The 16,929-nt window shown below is 35.3% G+C and overlaps 1 protein-coding gene across 1 annotated transcript in view; it reads left to right on the forward strand.

Moving 5' to 3' along the window:
• The window catches only part of CFAP47 (cilia and flagella associated protein 47), an 801,982-nt gene that overhangs the window by 702,257 nt on the left and 82,796 nt on the right, over positions 1-16,929 (forward strand). The window contains 1 exon segment of the mRNA XM_053705439.1: positions 13,286-13,380. Within this exon segment, the coding sequence (XP_053561414.1) occupies positions 13,286-13,380 (95 nt within the window).

Below are 16,929 nucleotides of genomic sequence, written 5' to 3' on the forward strand. Positions count from 1 at the left end.
CCACTTCTTTCCTTATTTTTTAAATTATATTTTACATGTATTTAACCCTGTGATTACATTTCTACTTTTTAACTCCTATCAAAGGCAAATTACCAAATGAGTGAGTGTCACCTCTATGCTATGGAATAGGAAATAATATAAATATTTTCAAAGTTTAGAAAGCATATTCTGATTACTTTTCCGATAGATCCTGTAAAAAGCATATAATTCTTTCAAGTCAAACAACCATGGGCCACTTTACGACTAGAACCCTAACAGTTGCGTGCGAACGAAAATAGGTTTATCTTGGGCGTTTGCATGCATTGGGTTTTTCGATCATATTACAAGTTTAAAGTAAATGCTATCAATGGAGCGCAACTGAAGTTAATGCATTATTGTGCATCAGAGGTCTGGTTAACAGTTTTGTAAAACAAAAAAAGTGTCACAAAACATCAAAAATACATTACGAAGTACAGATACACTCATAGCAAAACAACATCTAATAAAAAATATTTTAAAGAAAAGTATTGCACAAAAAAGTTATAAGGGCTCAAAGATATGAGGTCTCAGGTATTACAGAAAAAAGGCACTGCCCTTTGCAGTTTAGTAGATGAAAAAAGGTAAAAGCATATTTCTGCAATATTCATATTTAATAAAGAGTTATACTGTGTATTTACTGTAAATATTTGACATTCCAATGTTCTGCACATAGCAGAATATGTTCTATGTATTTATATATATATATATATATATATATATATATACACAAGTCCAGTATGGCCTAGCACTCTCGACGACTGTTATTGTACCGGGGAGCACTACAAATATGCAAATATAACAAAAAATAGAAGGCACTCACCGTATTTAACAAGGGGTGAAAACACTTTATTCCCTTATGTGTAACGTGTCAGGGAAACACTTCCCGTCTTGATTGTCTGAATACGGGGGTGTTTCCCCAAAATGTTACACATAAGGGAATAAAGTGTTTTCAATCCTTGTTAAATCCGGTGAGTGCCTTCTATTTTTTGTTTTTTTATATATATATATATATATATATATATATATATATATATATATATATATATATATATATATATATATATATATATATATACAGGAAGAAAAGACTTGCACTCACTGGACTTTTTGTATAATATTTACTTAACAAATGTGACGTTTCGAGGATAATGTATCCCCTTCTTCAGACAAGAAGGGGATACATTATCCTCGAAACGTCATATTTGTTAAGTAAATATTATACAAAAAGTCCAGTGAGTGCAAGTCTATTGTTCCTGCATATTAATTTCTACTAGCACCCTGGCAGTTGTGTAAAAGTGAGAGTGCACATCCTTGCTACAAATATATATATATATATATATATATATATATATATATATATATATATATATATATATATATAAATAAAATTACATGCAGAGGGGAGCCAGCACACACTTTAATAACCAACATCCGGGGTGCTCTTCAAGATAGCATAGATAATGTAAATACAATAGGAAAGCACTCACCGTTGTAAAAGTATAACTCTTTATTTCACAGTTAACGTTTTTGGGGTTACCCCCGTCCTATATAATAACAGCATAAAGAAACGCACTCGCCGGGTCTTATAAAAATGGTATTATTTAATACATCAAATAGTGACGTTTCAGGGTCGTTAGCCCCGTCCTCATATCGTTACAATACAAACCATAAACAATATTATTTATACATTACCCGCCACCATCACCAGCCAGCAAACGGAAGTGCCCCAGACATCCTGCACGCAATACTGCGCAGGTCCGCCGGTTGCCATGACAACCGGAAGTCGATATCCTGAAATGAAACAGAAAACAGCATAAACATGAAAAAGAGACCATTAGCGTCTATACAGAGTCAACGTTATTTACATCATCAGCATAAATCTATCAATCCTATTCTGCATATTGCGGTCTGCTAAATCATAAGTCATAGCTACCAAACACTAAGTATCCTCACATTTTAAGACTTTTTCATCTGAACATATTGCTATGAAAATGGATCCACCTTCACCAGAGTGTCTCTGATTGATCTAGATCTCCTATAGCTCACTCTAGGTGGACCCATCTCTGTGAACGTGAGAGTAGTATCTGTATTTACAATGTTCCAGTTTTTTCTTATAGTTATTGGGAGATCCTTCTTGTCCATGGTATAGGTGGTTAGGTAGGACATTCTGCTTTCCAAATGCTGTTGTTCATTGGTATTGAGTGCCTCCTCCAGTGTCACATCCCAAAATGTCTTTAGATGGCTGTCAATCTGCTCTTCCCGATACCCTTGTTGGAGGAACCTCATCTTCATTTCCATCAGTTGATGTTTGGCCTGTACTGGATCGCTATTATTGCGTACTACCCACTTGAATTGTGAAATGGGTAGTGCCCCTTTGAGGGCTGGTGGATGACAACTAGTAGCCTGTAATGAAGAGTTCCTGTCGGTTTCCTTACGAAATAAGGTTGTGCATAAACTGTTACCTTGCTTGTAAATTCTCAGGTCCAGGAAATCGACAGTTTCTGTACTGTGGTGTATTTTAAATTGAAGATTAGGGAAGTCCTGATTCAATTGTTGGAATAATAGCTGTAACTCTGTTAACGATCCATCCTATATCCCAAATAGATTGTCTATGTATCGACAGAAAAAATAAGATACTGGGCTGTTGGAACAACTGAGTATAGTATTGTTCAAATTCTGCCATGTAAATATTGGCATACGATGGGGCCATATTTGACCCCATCGCCATCCCAAATAACTGCAGGTAGAAGAGGGTCTCAAACCGAAAGTAGTTCATCATTAAACAAAAATGGAGGAGTTCCAGAATCCATTCCATATCAGGCCCGACATACGGATATCTACATAGGTAGTTACGTATAGTCTCCAGGCCTCGGTTATGTGGAATCACCGTATAAAGGCTAACCACATCCAATGTGACCAGGTATTCTGTTCCTTTAAGCTCCCTCATATTATTCAATTCCTTAATCAGAGACATAGAGTCCAAAAGGAAAAATGGCATATCCCGTATATACTACACTAATTGAACAATGGCACTACTCAGGCTTTTACTTGTTGAGTAAATATGAAATTAGGAATTAATAAATAGTTGGTCCCAATGTGGAAAGGAAATAGTGCTCATGCATAAATATTGAGATACTGACACATAGGAAAATGGTTAAGGGAGTGTAACCATATTCCAAAAGTATGCATAGAAAGCACTCTGTGCCCTGACTAAAAGGTGGAATTGCACGAACAGGATAAATAAAATATGACTTTTATTACTAAATCTAAAAAACAAAATCGTTTGGTTAAGTGACATACAGGATAAAAGTTGCACCGGTGATTTTACTAGATGTGCTGAATGAATTAGATCACTCAATAATAGGATTCGCTCTATATATCTTCACAATAGTAGTGATCTAAAAAATATATTATTATTCCTGTGACTAACACAAACTGGTTAAATAGGGGAAAAAAGGTTTTCCCAATAATAATAATAAGATAGTATTCAAACAAATAATTCTGCTAATGGCTCTATAATATGTTGCAATTACCTCAAAGTTCTGGTCAGAGATGTGGAATCCACAGGGTTAACTTACAAAAATATAATGTGTAGGTAGGGTGTATTGAGCTCAGGTGAAATATAAATGTTTTAATGTTATTCATACGCTGATTAAACAGATGTCAGCTTGGTGGCGTGTTTAGGGCTTCAGCCGCTACACAGAAAGTATTATATACATTGTTGCCAATTGAACACAGTTTAAGCAGGTTAACTCAAATCACTGTTCATTCACATAGTATCAGCGAGTCAATAGCGACCATAGAATATGGCTAATAATGGTGTGAAACCTCTAGAGGATTGCCAGACTCTGTTGCCGGCTAATAATAAGAGCGTGTAAATATTATTATTATTAGCCGGCAACAGAGTCTGGCAATCCTCTAGAGGTTTCACACCATTATTAGCCATATTCTATGGTCGCTATTGACTCGCTGATACTATGTGAATGAACAGTGATTTGAGTTAACCTGCTTAAACTGTGCTCAATTGGCAACAATGTATATAATACTTTCTGTGTAGCGGCTGAAGCCCTAAACACGCCACACTGTTACCATCTGAAATTTGAATGAATGCGCTGGTCTACTATACACTTATAGTTAATATGCCCACAGCCTGGGCTGCCCCAGACTTAATATAACTGAGATATATGCACGATCTAGCAACAGTTCATGGTATGAATGAGTGATAGCAGCTTATACGCTGATGCTGTTGGGTATTAATGAATGACTGCAGCTTAAATGCTGAAACTGAGAATTAATAGAAATATTACATAAAAAACGTCTGTATAAAGACTCAAGCTCAATACATGCCACATCAGTTTCATCAAGATGCAGCGGATTGTAATACGCTAACCTATGTGATCTGCAATTGGAGCATATCTATTCTAATACTGGTATATCCATTTTACTCTCATAGCAGTGGATACTATAGTTATCGATAACGTAGTAGTGTAATCAGACTGTCTAATATCCAAGCCGCTCAGGCGTTATATGCAGATGAATCTAGTGGGTTATTTTGCTGAGTCAGATATATATATTATGAATATATCACCTATAATAAGACAGCATTAACCTATGTTTGGGCGAATTAACCCTTTACTAGAAGGGTGTTTAGACTAATTTACCCGCATCTGTAATAACGGCATTTATTTAGCCCCTCTGCTCTCAGACTGACTCGTATGAACATTGACTAACCACTTAGTTAATAAATTAAAAATCTGGGACGTTCCTGACTAAGGACAGCTGACATTTTGATTTATATTATTTGTTGACAAATGAGGTTGTCAGGTCTAACAGTGGTCGCATAATCACTTCACTAACTATAGCTCACAGTCTGAATAAGGGAACATAGCAGACACGTCTATACTGCGTGATATAAATGTTTGATTTTAATTAACACATCAATATCGGGACTCAAAAATAATATGTTAAATATTCTCTAGCATCACATTCATAGTTGAACGCATATTATAGTCAAACCAGTCATAATTAATATGTAACTTTCAGTTGTTACAGTTTGATACTCACATCATGGCCATGATATTTAACCCTTCCTTATAAAGGGTGATCATACCAACTATTTACATTAATATATTCATTTGAATTACCCAATCGGGCATATTATAGCCTTTAGGTTCTCAGATTGATTTGAGGGAACGTATACAAATTAATAGTCCAAGAGATTTTTTATGTGGTAATAAATTGTAAATCAGGTTTTATAGCATCATGGTGATTATCTGATTGGTGTTACTATAGCTATTCATATAACACTTTAACTAAAGATGATTTATAATATGACCAAGCTGACATCTGTTTAATCAGCGTATGAATAACATTAAAACATTTATATTTCACCTGAGCTCAATACACCCTACCTACACATTATATTTTTGTAAGTTAACCCTGTGGATTCCAAATCTCTGACCAGAACTTTGAGGTCATTGCAACATATTATAGAGCCATTAGCAGAATTATTTGTTCGAATACTATATTATTATTATTATTGGGAAAACCTTTTTCCCCCTATTTAACCAGTTTGTGTTAGTCACAGGAATAATAATATATTTTTTAGATCACTACTATTGTGAAGATATATAGAGCGAATCCTATTATTGAGTGATCTAATTCATTCAGCACATCTAGTAAAATTACCGGTGCAACTTTTATCCTGTATGTCACTTAACCAAATGATTTTGTTTTTTTAGATTTATTAATAAAAGTTATATTTTATTTATCCCGTTCGTGCAATTCCACCTTTTAGTCAGGGCACAGAGTGCTTTCTATGCATACTTTTGGAATATGGTTACTCTCCCTTAACCATTTTCCTATGTGTCAATATTCCGTACAATAGGTTGCAATATAGAATCTAAGTACATGGCGATGGGTTGTAATAGAGATCCAATAGCCGACACTATCGGTCTCCCAGGTGGTCATGTGGCATGTTTATGCACCTTGGGCAGTGTTTAGAACACAAACGTCCTGGGGAACTGTACTGTAAGAAATGCCATCAGTTGTGTATCAATATGGCCTGCTGATAGAGCATTCTGCAAAGATGCATCCACTTGTATTTTGAATGTCCATATGGGGTCACCTGGCAGTTGTCTATAGGTGTTAGTGTCCTGTAGCTGAGACAACACTTCATGTTGGTAATACTTATAATCAAAAAGCACAACAGGTCCCCCCTTATCAGCTTCACGGAAAATGATATCTATAGTTTTGCTTAGATCTTTAAGAGCTTTACTCTTGAGGCGCAAAAGGTTGTTCCTACATTGAGCTCTTGTGGCCGAGCATGCAGTGCCCAATTGATCCGCCAATTGTTGGCTCTAAGTTTTAATACTAGGATTAGAGCTGGAGGGATTGTACCTTCCCCTTGCTCTAAATTTAGGAACTTCCGAATTAGTGTTGCACATGTTAGGGGTGCTTAGTGTCTGATCCACATTTTCCTATTGGCTTGAGACCCAGGACATCTTGTTACCTTTTGAGTTTTACCTAACAGACTAAAACTTATCCTGTTTGGCGGTGTGAGGTGTACTCTCCCTGCATATACTTAGGTCACCTCTCTCTGTACTCGCAGTGGATACTGCGCTCTATAGCCTGATAGTGGCTACTGCGCTCCACAGTCTGACTATGCGCCCTCAGTGTGCAACGCTCTAGTCGTTGCCTTGGTGACATGACGTCACTACTCGCCCCCTCCACTTCCGGTTTTCGCCATAACCGGTCCTGGCGGATTTTCTTTCTGAGTGTGTGAGTTAAACCTTTTTTCTATGCATAGTTATAGATGCACAATTACTTATTAGCAATGTCTTGTCCCCTCATCTTCCATGGCACTGCGTTGTGTATGCATCTCTCTTTGCTTCAGAACTTTGAGACTGTGAGTTTGTTACTGTGTGCTAGTTTGTGTTTCTTTCTATGACGCAGGTTCCCATATACAGATTTTAATGAGATATGCGCTAGTATATGTTTATAACACATAGTATTTAGAATTCTATTTTCCATAGTTGCCAGATATAGTATATATTCTTTAATATACTTCTTTATTACACTTTTTTATTATGGTTACTGTTTCACATGACTTAGTGCTTTACACTATAATACTTAATCACTTGATGAACCAATTTTGAATTTTTCAGCAATAATTGTTTTGTTTAACAACACATGTCATTTGATTGTGTGGTAGCTATGACTACCATTTTTGGCGGTTTCTGTCCTAATTGGGGAGAGGGGTCACTATTTTGGTTGTCTTTTTAAACTGTGTGTATTGTCATTTCACTTTTGTCTAAGGAAGGGGATACTCCATCTCCGAAACTCTAATCTACGATTAAGGCATTCTAGCCGAAACGCGTCAGATGCTACACAGCACTGCCTCTGTGCAGTCTTTTACTACCTGACATGTAGTTCCTGTGACTAAGAGGAATTAAAGTTTATTCATTATTCTACCTGAGGCTCGCTGGTTTTCTTTTTATGTTCGGATGTCCATCTCCGAAACGTCACATTAAATTTTGATACTTTGAAAAAGTCCAGTGAGTGCAAGTTTTCTGCCACATATATATATATATATATATATATATATATATATATATATATATATATATACATTCATGAATAAATAGAACATATTCTTCTACGTGAAAAACATTGGAATATGAAATATTAATATTTTCATGTTGGGTTTGCATGCTTGAGAATATATGATAGGGTTTGCGCGCCGTAGGGTGTTAGTTTTTTTCCTCCATTGACTTCTATGGAGGAATATGTTATTGTGTGCGATATTCTAAGTTTGGGTTTTTTTGAAATTTCAAAAATGATCACAATCACAATCCTAATAAAGTCTATGGGGTCTATTTATCAAGCTCCGAATGGAGCTTAATGTTCCGTGATTCTGGAAAGTATTCAGGCTCGCCAGAAACACAAGTTATGAAGCAGCAGTCTAAAGACACCTGCTCCATAACCTGTTAGCCTGCTCTGAGGCGGCGGACAGAAATCAACCTGATCGGATACGATCGGGTTGATTGACACCCCTGAGATCAATCTCAAAATGTGTAGATGCTATTGCATAGAAGTTGTAAGATTAGATGGCTATGGCAGGTGTTTTCAACTGCGTAAATTGCGAAATTATCTCCCAGCTTAGTAGACAAAGATAGCCAATTGTTAATTTGCTCATATAGATGGAATAAGAAAATAAAATGCATTAACTGTATATCCGTATTACATTTTATGCATGCTGTGCTTTTGAAAAACGTAATTCTTTTTTCCTAACCCTCTACTAAAAGTAAAAATAAATAAATATAATAATACAATATTTCATATGATGGGATGTCATATACTTTGTCTTAGTAACATGTTTCACTTGTCTGCTTACATGAAGCATTAAGTGTTTCAGAACACAATGGTCAATGCCAATTAATTAAGAAGCCCGTTGCAATATACATTTTATAAAATCCAGCAGTTTTCTATATATAATATAGCATACCAATCCAAAGCCGTCTGTTAGTATACAGGCATATCGCAGAGAATTGCGGGTTCAGTTCCAGAATATTGCAATATAGTGAGTCACACATTTTTGGGGGGGTTTACCAATGCATATAAATACTGTAGTCTACTAAGTGTGCAATGTCATTATATCTAAATAAACAATGTACATACCTTAATTAAAAAATAAAAAAGTTATAAAAATGCTAACCATCATCTGAGCCTTCAGCGAGTCATAATCTTTTTGCTGGTAGTATGTGTATGTATGTATATATATATTGGATATATATATATATATATATATATATATATATAGACACATACATGTTTTATGTACGTTATGGGTTTATATGTGTATATATCTTGGAAAAATGGCACAGATAGACTTGCATTAATGTAGGGTTGCCACAAACCTTAAATTTGTAAAAAAAAAAAAAAAAAAAAAAAAAAAAAGCACAATATCTGTGAAGAGCAATAAAGCAAAGTGCAATAAAATGAGGTATGCCTGTATGTTTCTTCTTCTGTATTCATAAAAGAAAAAGACTAAAACACTTTATCTAAAGGTGTCACTTAACTGATAAAATTGCATAAGAGCTTACTCATTATTATTGCTGTAATGCAAAATTTATTTCATTCAAGATGTGAGCGCTAAATGACAGTAGCACCACTCAGCAACTGTATGTTGAATGTAATAAACAAGGTAGCTTGGTACTTCATGAATAAAATATACCCCTTAATCTTTTCATGGTTTTGGTTGTATTAGGCAGTCTTTAAATGTTTTCCTATTTTAGATCTGTTGCTAAAAACAAAAGCAATACATTTGTAGACATTTAGGGCCAGATTACGAGTGAAGCAGAAACTTTTTCCCCGAGCAATAAGGGGTTTACCTCGAGAGTTTGCGCTCCTGGGGGTCCATTTATCATTGTGCGGACGCTATAGTGAACCATGTCTGCCGCACATCGATAAATGCCGACAGCATACGCTGTCGGCATTTATCATTGCACCAGCAGTTCTTGTGAACTGCTGGTGCAACGCCACCCCCTGCAGAATTGCGGCCAATCGGCCGCCAGCAGAGGGTGTCAATCAACCCGATCGTATTGGATCGGGTGGATTTCCGGCGATGTCTGTCCGCCACCTCAGAGCAGGAGCTTGATAAATAGACCCCATAGTGTTTACCGCTCATATTATAAGCTGAAACTAAACGCGATTGCTTGAGCGCAATTATGATTTACGCTAGAATGATTACAGCGACGTCAGAGCTCTGGTTAACTGTTATGCAAAACTAAAAAGGTCACAAAACAATAAAAAAAAATACATTACATAGTACACTTACAAACATAATAACACTATCTAATAAGAATTATTAAACAAAATATTGCTCGCAAAAGTTATAAGGACTCAAGGATATGAAATCTCAGGTGTTAGAGAAAAAAAGAAGGCAGGCAAAGGGCTTTAACATATAGATAAATACATATACAGTATATAAAAGTCTATGGGGCCTATTTATTAATGTGTTAGTGGACATGTTCCAATATTGCTGATCATGTCCGCCGCACATCGATAAATGCAGACAGCATACGCTCTCGGCATTTATCATTGCACCAGCAGTTCTTTTGAACGCGCTAGCAGGGGGTGTTAATCAACCCGATCGTATTGGATTGGGTTGAATTTCGGCAATGTCTGTCTGCCACCTCAGAGCAGGTGGACAGGTTATGGAGCAGCAGTCTTTAGACAGCTGCTTCATAACTTGTGATTCTGGCAAGCCTGAAGGCTCGCCAGAAATACGGGGCTTCAAGCTCCATACGGAGCTTGATAAATATGCCCATATATACGTGTACATATGTTTTTATGTATTTATATGTGTATATATATGTGTATATATATATTTACATATCCCACTCTAGGGAACATACTATCTCCCACACTGTTAAAACAACAAGCCAGCAACACTAGCACTTGGCTTAGCAGTAGGGGTATGTACAGTTGTGGACACAACAAATGTAAACCCTGTGACTATATGGATAAAACCAGGGAGTTTACTTCTTGTGTCACTGGAGAGGTTTTTCCAATAAAATCATTAATGAACTGCATGTCACAAAATGTAATCTATATGATTCGATGTACCAGATGTAATGTCCAATATATAGGACTCAGTCCAGAGACATCAAATCAAGAATCAGAGAACACCTCTCCACCTTAGAGAGAGGCAAGTCCTCAACCCCCCTCGTTCGACACTTTTCTGAACTTCACAATGAAAACTTAAACACGATGAGATGGTGTGCAATAGAACAGGTGAAAGTGCCAAAGGGGGGGACATGGACAAACTTCTTGCCAAAAGAGAGATATTTTGGATGTTTAAACTTCAGACAAGACATCCACAGGGTCTCAACTCAAAGTATGATATTATTAATTTCTGGGAATAATTTGGATAAACTTGCTCAAGGAAATATATCCACAACAAGTTTAGTACATATATACTCTGTCAAATAGTTTAGTGGATATAGTATATATTTCATGTAATTTTATCAATATAGTTCTGGTCTTATCTACCCAATTTGGGAGAATACTATTAATAAAACAAGTATACCTTGCATACATAATTTATCCATGTAGATCATGGCTAGATCAGAAGTCCAAACACATATGAGGCCATTAAAGAATACTAATTAACTTTAAGAATTGAGTTAGGGAGTCTTATCTCATACTGTAAACTTAACAGTGAAAGTACTAAAATCTGTTTTTCCTTTTGACACTTATTTAAGTTATACTGAATCCCTTCCTCCGCCCCCCCCCTTTCCCTCCAGATAGATTCAACAATACTCTTTAAAATAGTATTAATTTCTAGTATATAGACAGATTATTCTTCAATATTATTATTTCGCCTATAGCACTACAGGTAACAAAAAACTGTTCATTCTAGAATCTATATATTAGGAAATAACTAGCAACTTAAGAATTAAGCATTTCTTGAGGGTAAGTCAGAAAACTATCTGAAAACTACTATTAATAACCACTTTTGGAGTATCTATATCCATCAGTGTATCTAGTTATGTTGTAATAGAGGTTTATCAATTTTATCGTTTCAGGTCTTTAAAATGATGTTATATCTGACTACTTACCTATGTATTCTGTATATGTACTAATAGATGCTAGTAATCATATCTATCAGTATTTCTTAGGGATATAAGTATCCTATTACTTAACTGTATAATGTCCAAAATAATACACAGAATATATATGTGAGACAAATGATGTCTTAAAAGTTTACAGGTTTATGTAGAAGTAAATACATATACCCTATCAAACAAACAAATCATATACTGATCATTCTCTGCAGATTGCAGACAGTGTTTAAATATTTAGTATTCTATTTATGTTTCACAGAATAGGGTCCTTACGCAATAGGTTTAAGTAAACATCACCATTTAGACTCCTTTGTTGCTTAGTGTAAATGAGTACAAATGCTAACAGAGTAAAGACTAGACAGTGTTAATTAGATTTTATCCAATCATTATCCAGCAAGGGGTTTTTAAATGTATCAGGCATCTTTCATCAATAGGCTATGATTACGGGCAACGCCCGAAACGTGTAAGCCAGTGTGCCACGCTATCTAGCAAACTGATCTTGACCGCTGTACATATACCTTTTAATGAAGACTAATAAATGCTATGTTTTATCTTGAATACAAGGAGCAATACCTTTTTTTCTGATTTTTATATGTATTTACAGACATATATACACACATAAACACAAATACATATGTACAAATATATAGACATATATAGAAGTGATTTGGAGCCCTTTGCAGCTAAGTAGATTAAAACATGTAAAAGCATATTTGTGCAATTTTCATATTTATTAAAGTTTTTAACTATATTTACTCATACATTCTAATTTTGTACACATAGGTATAGATATAAATTCTACCAAAAAAACATTGGCTATATGTAGAAATATTAATGAATAAAAAGAACATATTTTGTTATATGCAGAACATTGCAATGGGAAATATTAATATTTTCATATCAGGTTAGCTCAAATCAGAATATGTGATCAAGTTTGTGTGAGAGTGGGGTATTTTTTTCCACCTTTTTTTCTCCATTGACTTCTATAGGGGAATACGTTAACGCAAATGCAATATTCTAACTTTGCCTTTTGGGCTCATCAAGTTAGCACAAGAGCAAAAACAGTTTACTTTTAACTCGTAATATGAGCGCAACCCGACAAGTATAAAACACTTACTTTTAGAGCAAGTAACGCTCAAACGGAAGTGTTAATTTTTGCTTCACTCGTAATCTGGCCCTTTATGTGCTCCTAGCTCAGGGAAACAATATAACAGGTATTTTTATTATTGTTTATTACTCAGATGTCATTGATGTTGCTTTGCTATTAATAATGCACGCTGAATAAATCACTCTGTTTATTTCATTTACCCGAGAGTTGAGCTTCTTCCTTTTTGTGGCCTATTTCCATTTTAATTTAAGCCTAGGAGGGTACAAAGATAACTTAATTTCACAATACACATGATTGAGTATAATATTTAGTAATATTCAGTTACTTAAGTAATGATTCTTAAATTATGGTCTGTATTATCCCTTAAAGAATAGTTTAGGACATCCTTCTATAAAACATGTAAGTCAGATCATTCTGGTCCATTTATTGTAAAAAGTTAATGTAAAAAAATGCATATCCCATATAAACATAGCCATAAACATGATAGGAACACAATGCTAATATAATGCTCATGTCATTTTAAAAACAGTGTGACCAAGACTGAAAGTGGAGCAATTTCTGGAATACGTTGGATTTATCCAATTCATGGAATTCCTGAAGCTCAGCCTTCTAGTACAACTCCAGGTATTCTTTTTGTTTTTTAAATATTTAAACATTTAAGTTGCCATTAATATGTATTATTCACAATACTTTATCATTTAAAAAATGTAAAGATCAATTGTAAATAGCGATTATATATATCAAGTAAATGCAACTTTAGCTTGATGAAGTTTCAGACTAAAAGTCCGATGATCAAAAAAATCACTGGCATGGAGAGAAATCAAATCAAAATATTTTGTTTTGTTTAGAAGCTATGTTGTGAAGTAAGTTGCCTTTCTGATTTTTTTTTGAGGGGCTTTGCAGTACTGATGAAACAACTTTGATAATCTCCAGAACTGAGAGCTTTAGATCATCAGACCCTAATGCTTTTTATAATACAACCTTAAAGGGACATAATACTCATATGCTAAATCATTTGAAACTGATGCAGTATAACTGTAAAAAGCTGACACCTGAGTATCTCTATGTAAAAAAGGAAGATATTTTACCTCACAATCTCCTCAGCTCAGCAGAGTAAGTTCTGTGTAAAAAGTTATACTCAGCTGCTCCCAGCTGCAGGTAAAAAAATTAAAAAAATGAAGAAATGAACAGCAGCCAATCAGCATCAGCAGTGCTGAGGTCATGAACTCTTACTGTGATCTCATGAGATTTGACTTAACTCTCATGAGATTTCATAGTAAGCTTCCTTTACCTGATTGGTGAAATAATATGAGAGTTCACGATGCTCATCCCTTCAGTTGTCCCGGGACAGACACACTAATATGCTGCTTAGAAATCCTTTACAATGGGAGGTGGCTACTGAGGATTTTTTGAGGTAAAATATCTTTCTTTTTTACATAGAGATGTTCAGATGATATTTTCTAGTCAGCTTTTTACAGCTATGCTGCATCACTTTCAAGTGTTTAAACATTTGGGTATTATGGCCCTTTAACTTAAATGATTTAGTTTATTTGCTGTCTGTTTTATAAATTATAAAAGTTACAAAGTTAAAATTTTTTTTAAGGTAAAACAGTTAAAAGACTTTTATATAGCTTAAACTAATTGTGTGTAGGACTGTGTGTATCTGCAATTTTGGTAGGCAGTTGTTTACATATGCATTCCCAAATGATTTGTGCCATAGCAACACATTGAGATTTATGTAATGAACAATTTGGTGGAATTTTACAAGAAACAAGCTTAAAAATAGTGTTCTGAAGGATGTTATTCCCTACTTGCCTACATTTCAAAGATATGTTTATTTATTTAGAAGAAAAGAAATATAAAATAATGATTCTCTCAAAAATAGCTCACACAATTACTAATTATAAAAAAACACTAATAAATATGCCCCACTGTGGTGGGATATTTTAGTTGGGAACATAATTACCTCCAAGTACATTAAAATAGAAACATTAAGCAGAATGAGTTACTGGTTCAAAATAAACAAGCTTTCCAAACTTTTCATGTTGGTGACACACTTGTAGACTTACTTCATTTCGTGACACAGTAATTCAGTTGTACTAGCAAACAAGAGGTTAAACTAACTTGTTTTAAGAGATACAGACCCATACATAAATTATATAATAACAAAATGTATTTACAAATAACAGTGTGTAAGTATGTGCAATAATTAATAACATCAATAACTACTTATCATTTTAATGGGATGTATGAGTTTGATAGGATGAACACAGTTTCTGAATATCTGGTGGGATATTAGATAAAGACACTTCATCATCCTCATTTTTCCAGCATTTTATCATCAAGCATTTTTAAGCTTCCACTTCCTATCCATATATAAAGAGCAGGAGCAGGAATGCACTACTAGGAGATAGCTGCTGACTGGTAGCTGCACATTCATGCTTTTTGTAATTGTATCACCCAGTATGTTCAGCTTGCTACCAGTAGTGCATTACTGCCTTCAGCAAAGGATACCAAAGAGAATGAAGCAAAATTAATGACAGAAGTAAATTGGAAAGTTGCTTTAAAATTATATATTCTTTCTGAATCATGAAAGAAAAATGTTGGGGGTTCATGTCCCTTTAAATTAGAACACAGCTTTAAATAAACCATCATCTTCAAATAAGCTTAAACTGCCTTGAACTGTTAAATGTGGCATTCCCTGTTATGTTTCCTGTATAACTATTGCTATTGGCAGTGTGTATGAAAGTTAAATATTATGCAGTTTTGCAGTTCTTGTGAATTATAGACGTCAGATTAGGATAAATGTACCACATTATTCAAAGAGGCCTATTTATCAAACGTCTGTCGGACCTGATCCAACAGTGCGGATCAGGTCCAACAGACTTCGCTGAATGCGGAGAGCAATACGCTCTCCGTATTCAGCATTGCACCAACAGCTCTTGTGAGCTGCTGGTGCAATGCTGCCCCCTGCAGACTCGCGGCCAATCAGCGATCGTACTCGATCAGGTTGAATTGTGGTGATCTCTGTCCGCCTCATCAGAGCAGGCGGACAGGGTTATGGAGCAGCGATCTTTAGACCGCTGTTTAATAACTGCTGTTTCTGGCGAGTCTGAAGACACGCCAGAAACACAGGCCCACAAGCTCCATTCGGAGCTTGATAAATGAGCCTCAAAGGGACAATTAAACCAATTTTTTCTATGTTCTGTCCTGTGGCTGCCCATATTTCCCTCTCCCTAAGGGGTTCAAGCAAAAAATCTCCCCAAAACTCCTAAAGCCTCTAAGAAGAGCAATTGAATGAATCCCTTCACTAGATTACAAATGATTTCTGATAGGAAGAACATTGAAGGGTGGTAGTTACTTATTAATGTCTATATAATTATTCAATAATACCATGCCAATAGATTTAAACAGTGTGTACTGTGCTTTAAAGTAAAGGATAATCATAAGACAAAGGAATGGAAATTAAATTGACAAAATAATTCTTAAGATTGATCCGTCTGACTCTGAGAAGCTGTCTTAGAATTTTAAATTAAATTTCAAGCCTTTTTAAGAATCAAACAGTTCCAAGTGCTCCCACATAATTATTAACATACAAAATAGTTAATAGTAAAATAATAGTAAAAATGCCTTTCACAATCTTAGACCTGCTGTTCTTAAACCTTTGAAAGGTAGACTGCTGTGGAGTCTGCAAAAAAACAAAAACACTGACTTCTGATTTTAGCTCAGTGTTTAAGCTGCCGCCCTCAGAGCTCTGCGAGTCCGACTGACTACTGCCTGCGCTGCAAACACACTACTGTCCCTCTCACTGACTACATGTGCAGTCAGGAGCCAATTGAGGAGACTACACATGCAGTCAGGAGCCAATGTGCCACCAAAGCCGCCAATGGGAATAGTTTCAGTTCCGGCTGAGCTGTGCCAATAGGTTTAAATGATCTGTGACCCACTAGGTATCAATCACGTGCCAAGTACATGATATGCGTAGCAGGCAGGCAGAAGTCAGAAACCAAAACATTTTTTTTAAAAAAAAAGCACTTGGATGTAGTCATCTCAGATATACTTTGGTAGCAATTAAAAGTATAGTTGTTGCATATAAATCTGTTATGTTAACATTAATGTTAGGCAATTTAACTAGAAAGTAAGAGAAATTGTAGTGCACTATTATTAAAGCTT

This window comes from Bombina bombina, chromosome 3 (genome assembly GCF_027579735.1).
Source record: "Bombina bombina isolate aBomBom1 chromosome 3, aBomBom1.pri, whole genome shotgun sequence".
NCBI lineage: Eukaryota > Metazoa > Chordata > Amphibia > Anura > Bombinatoridae > Bombina > Bombina bombina.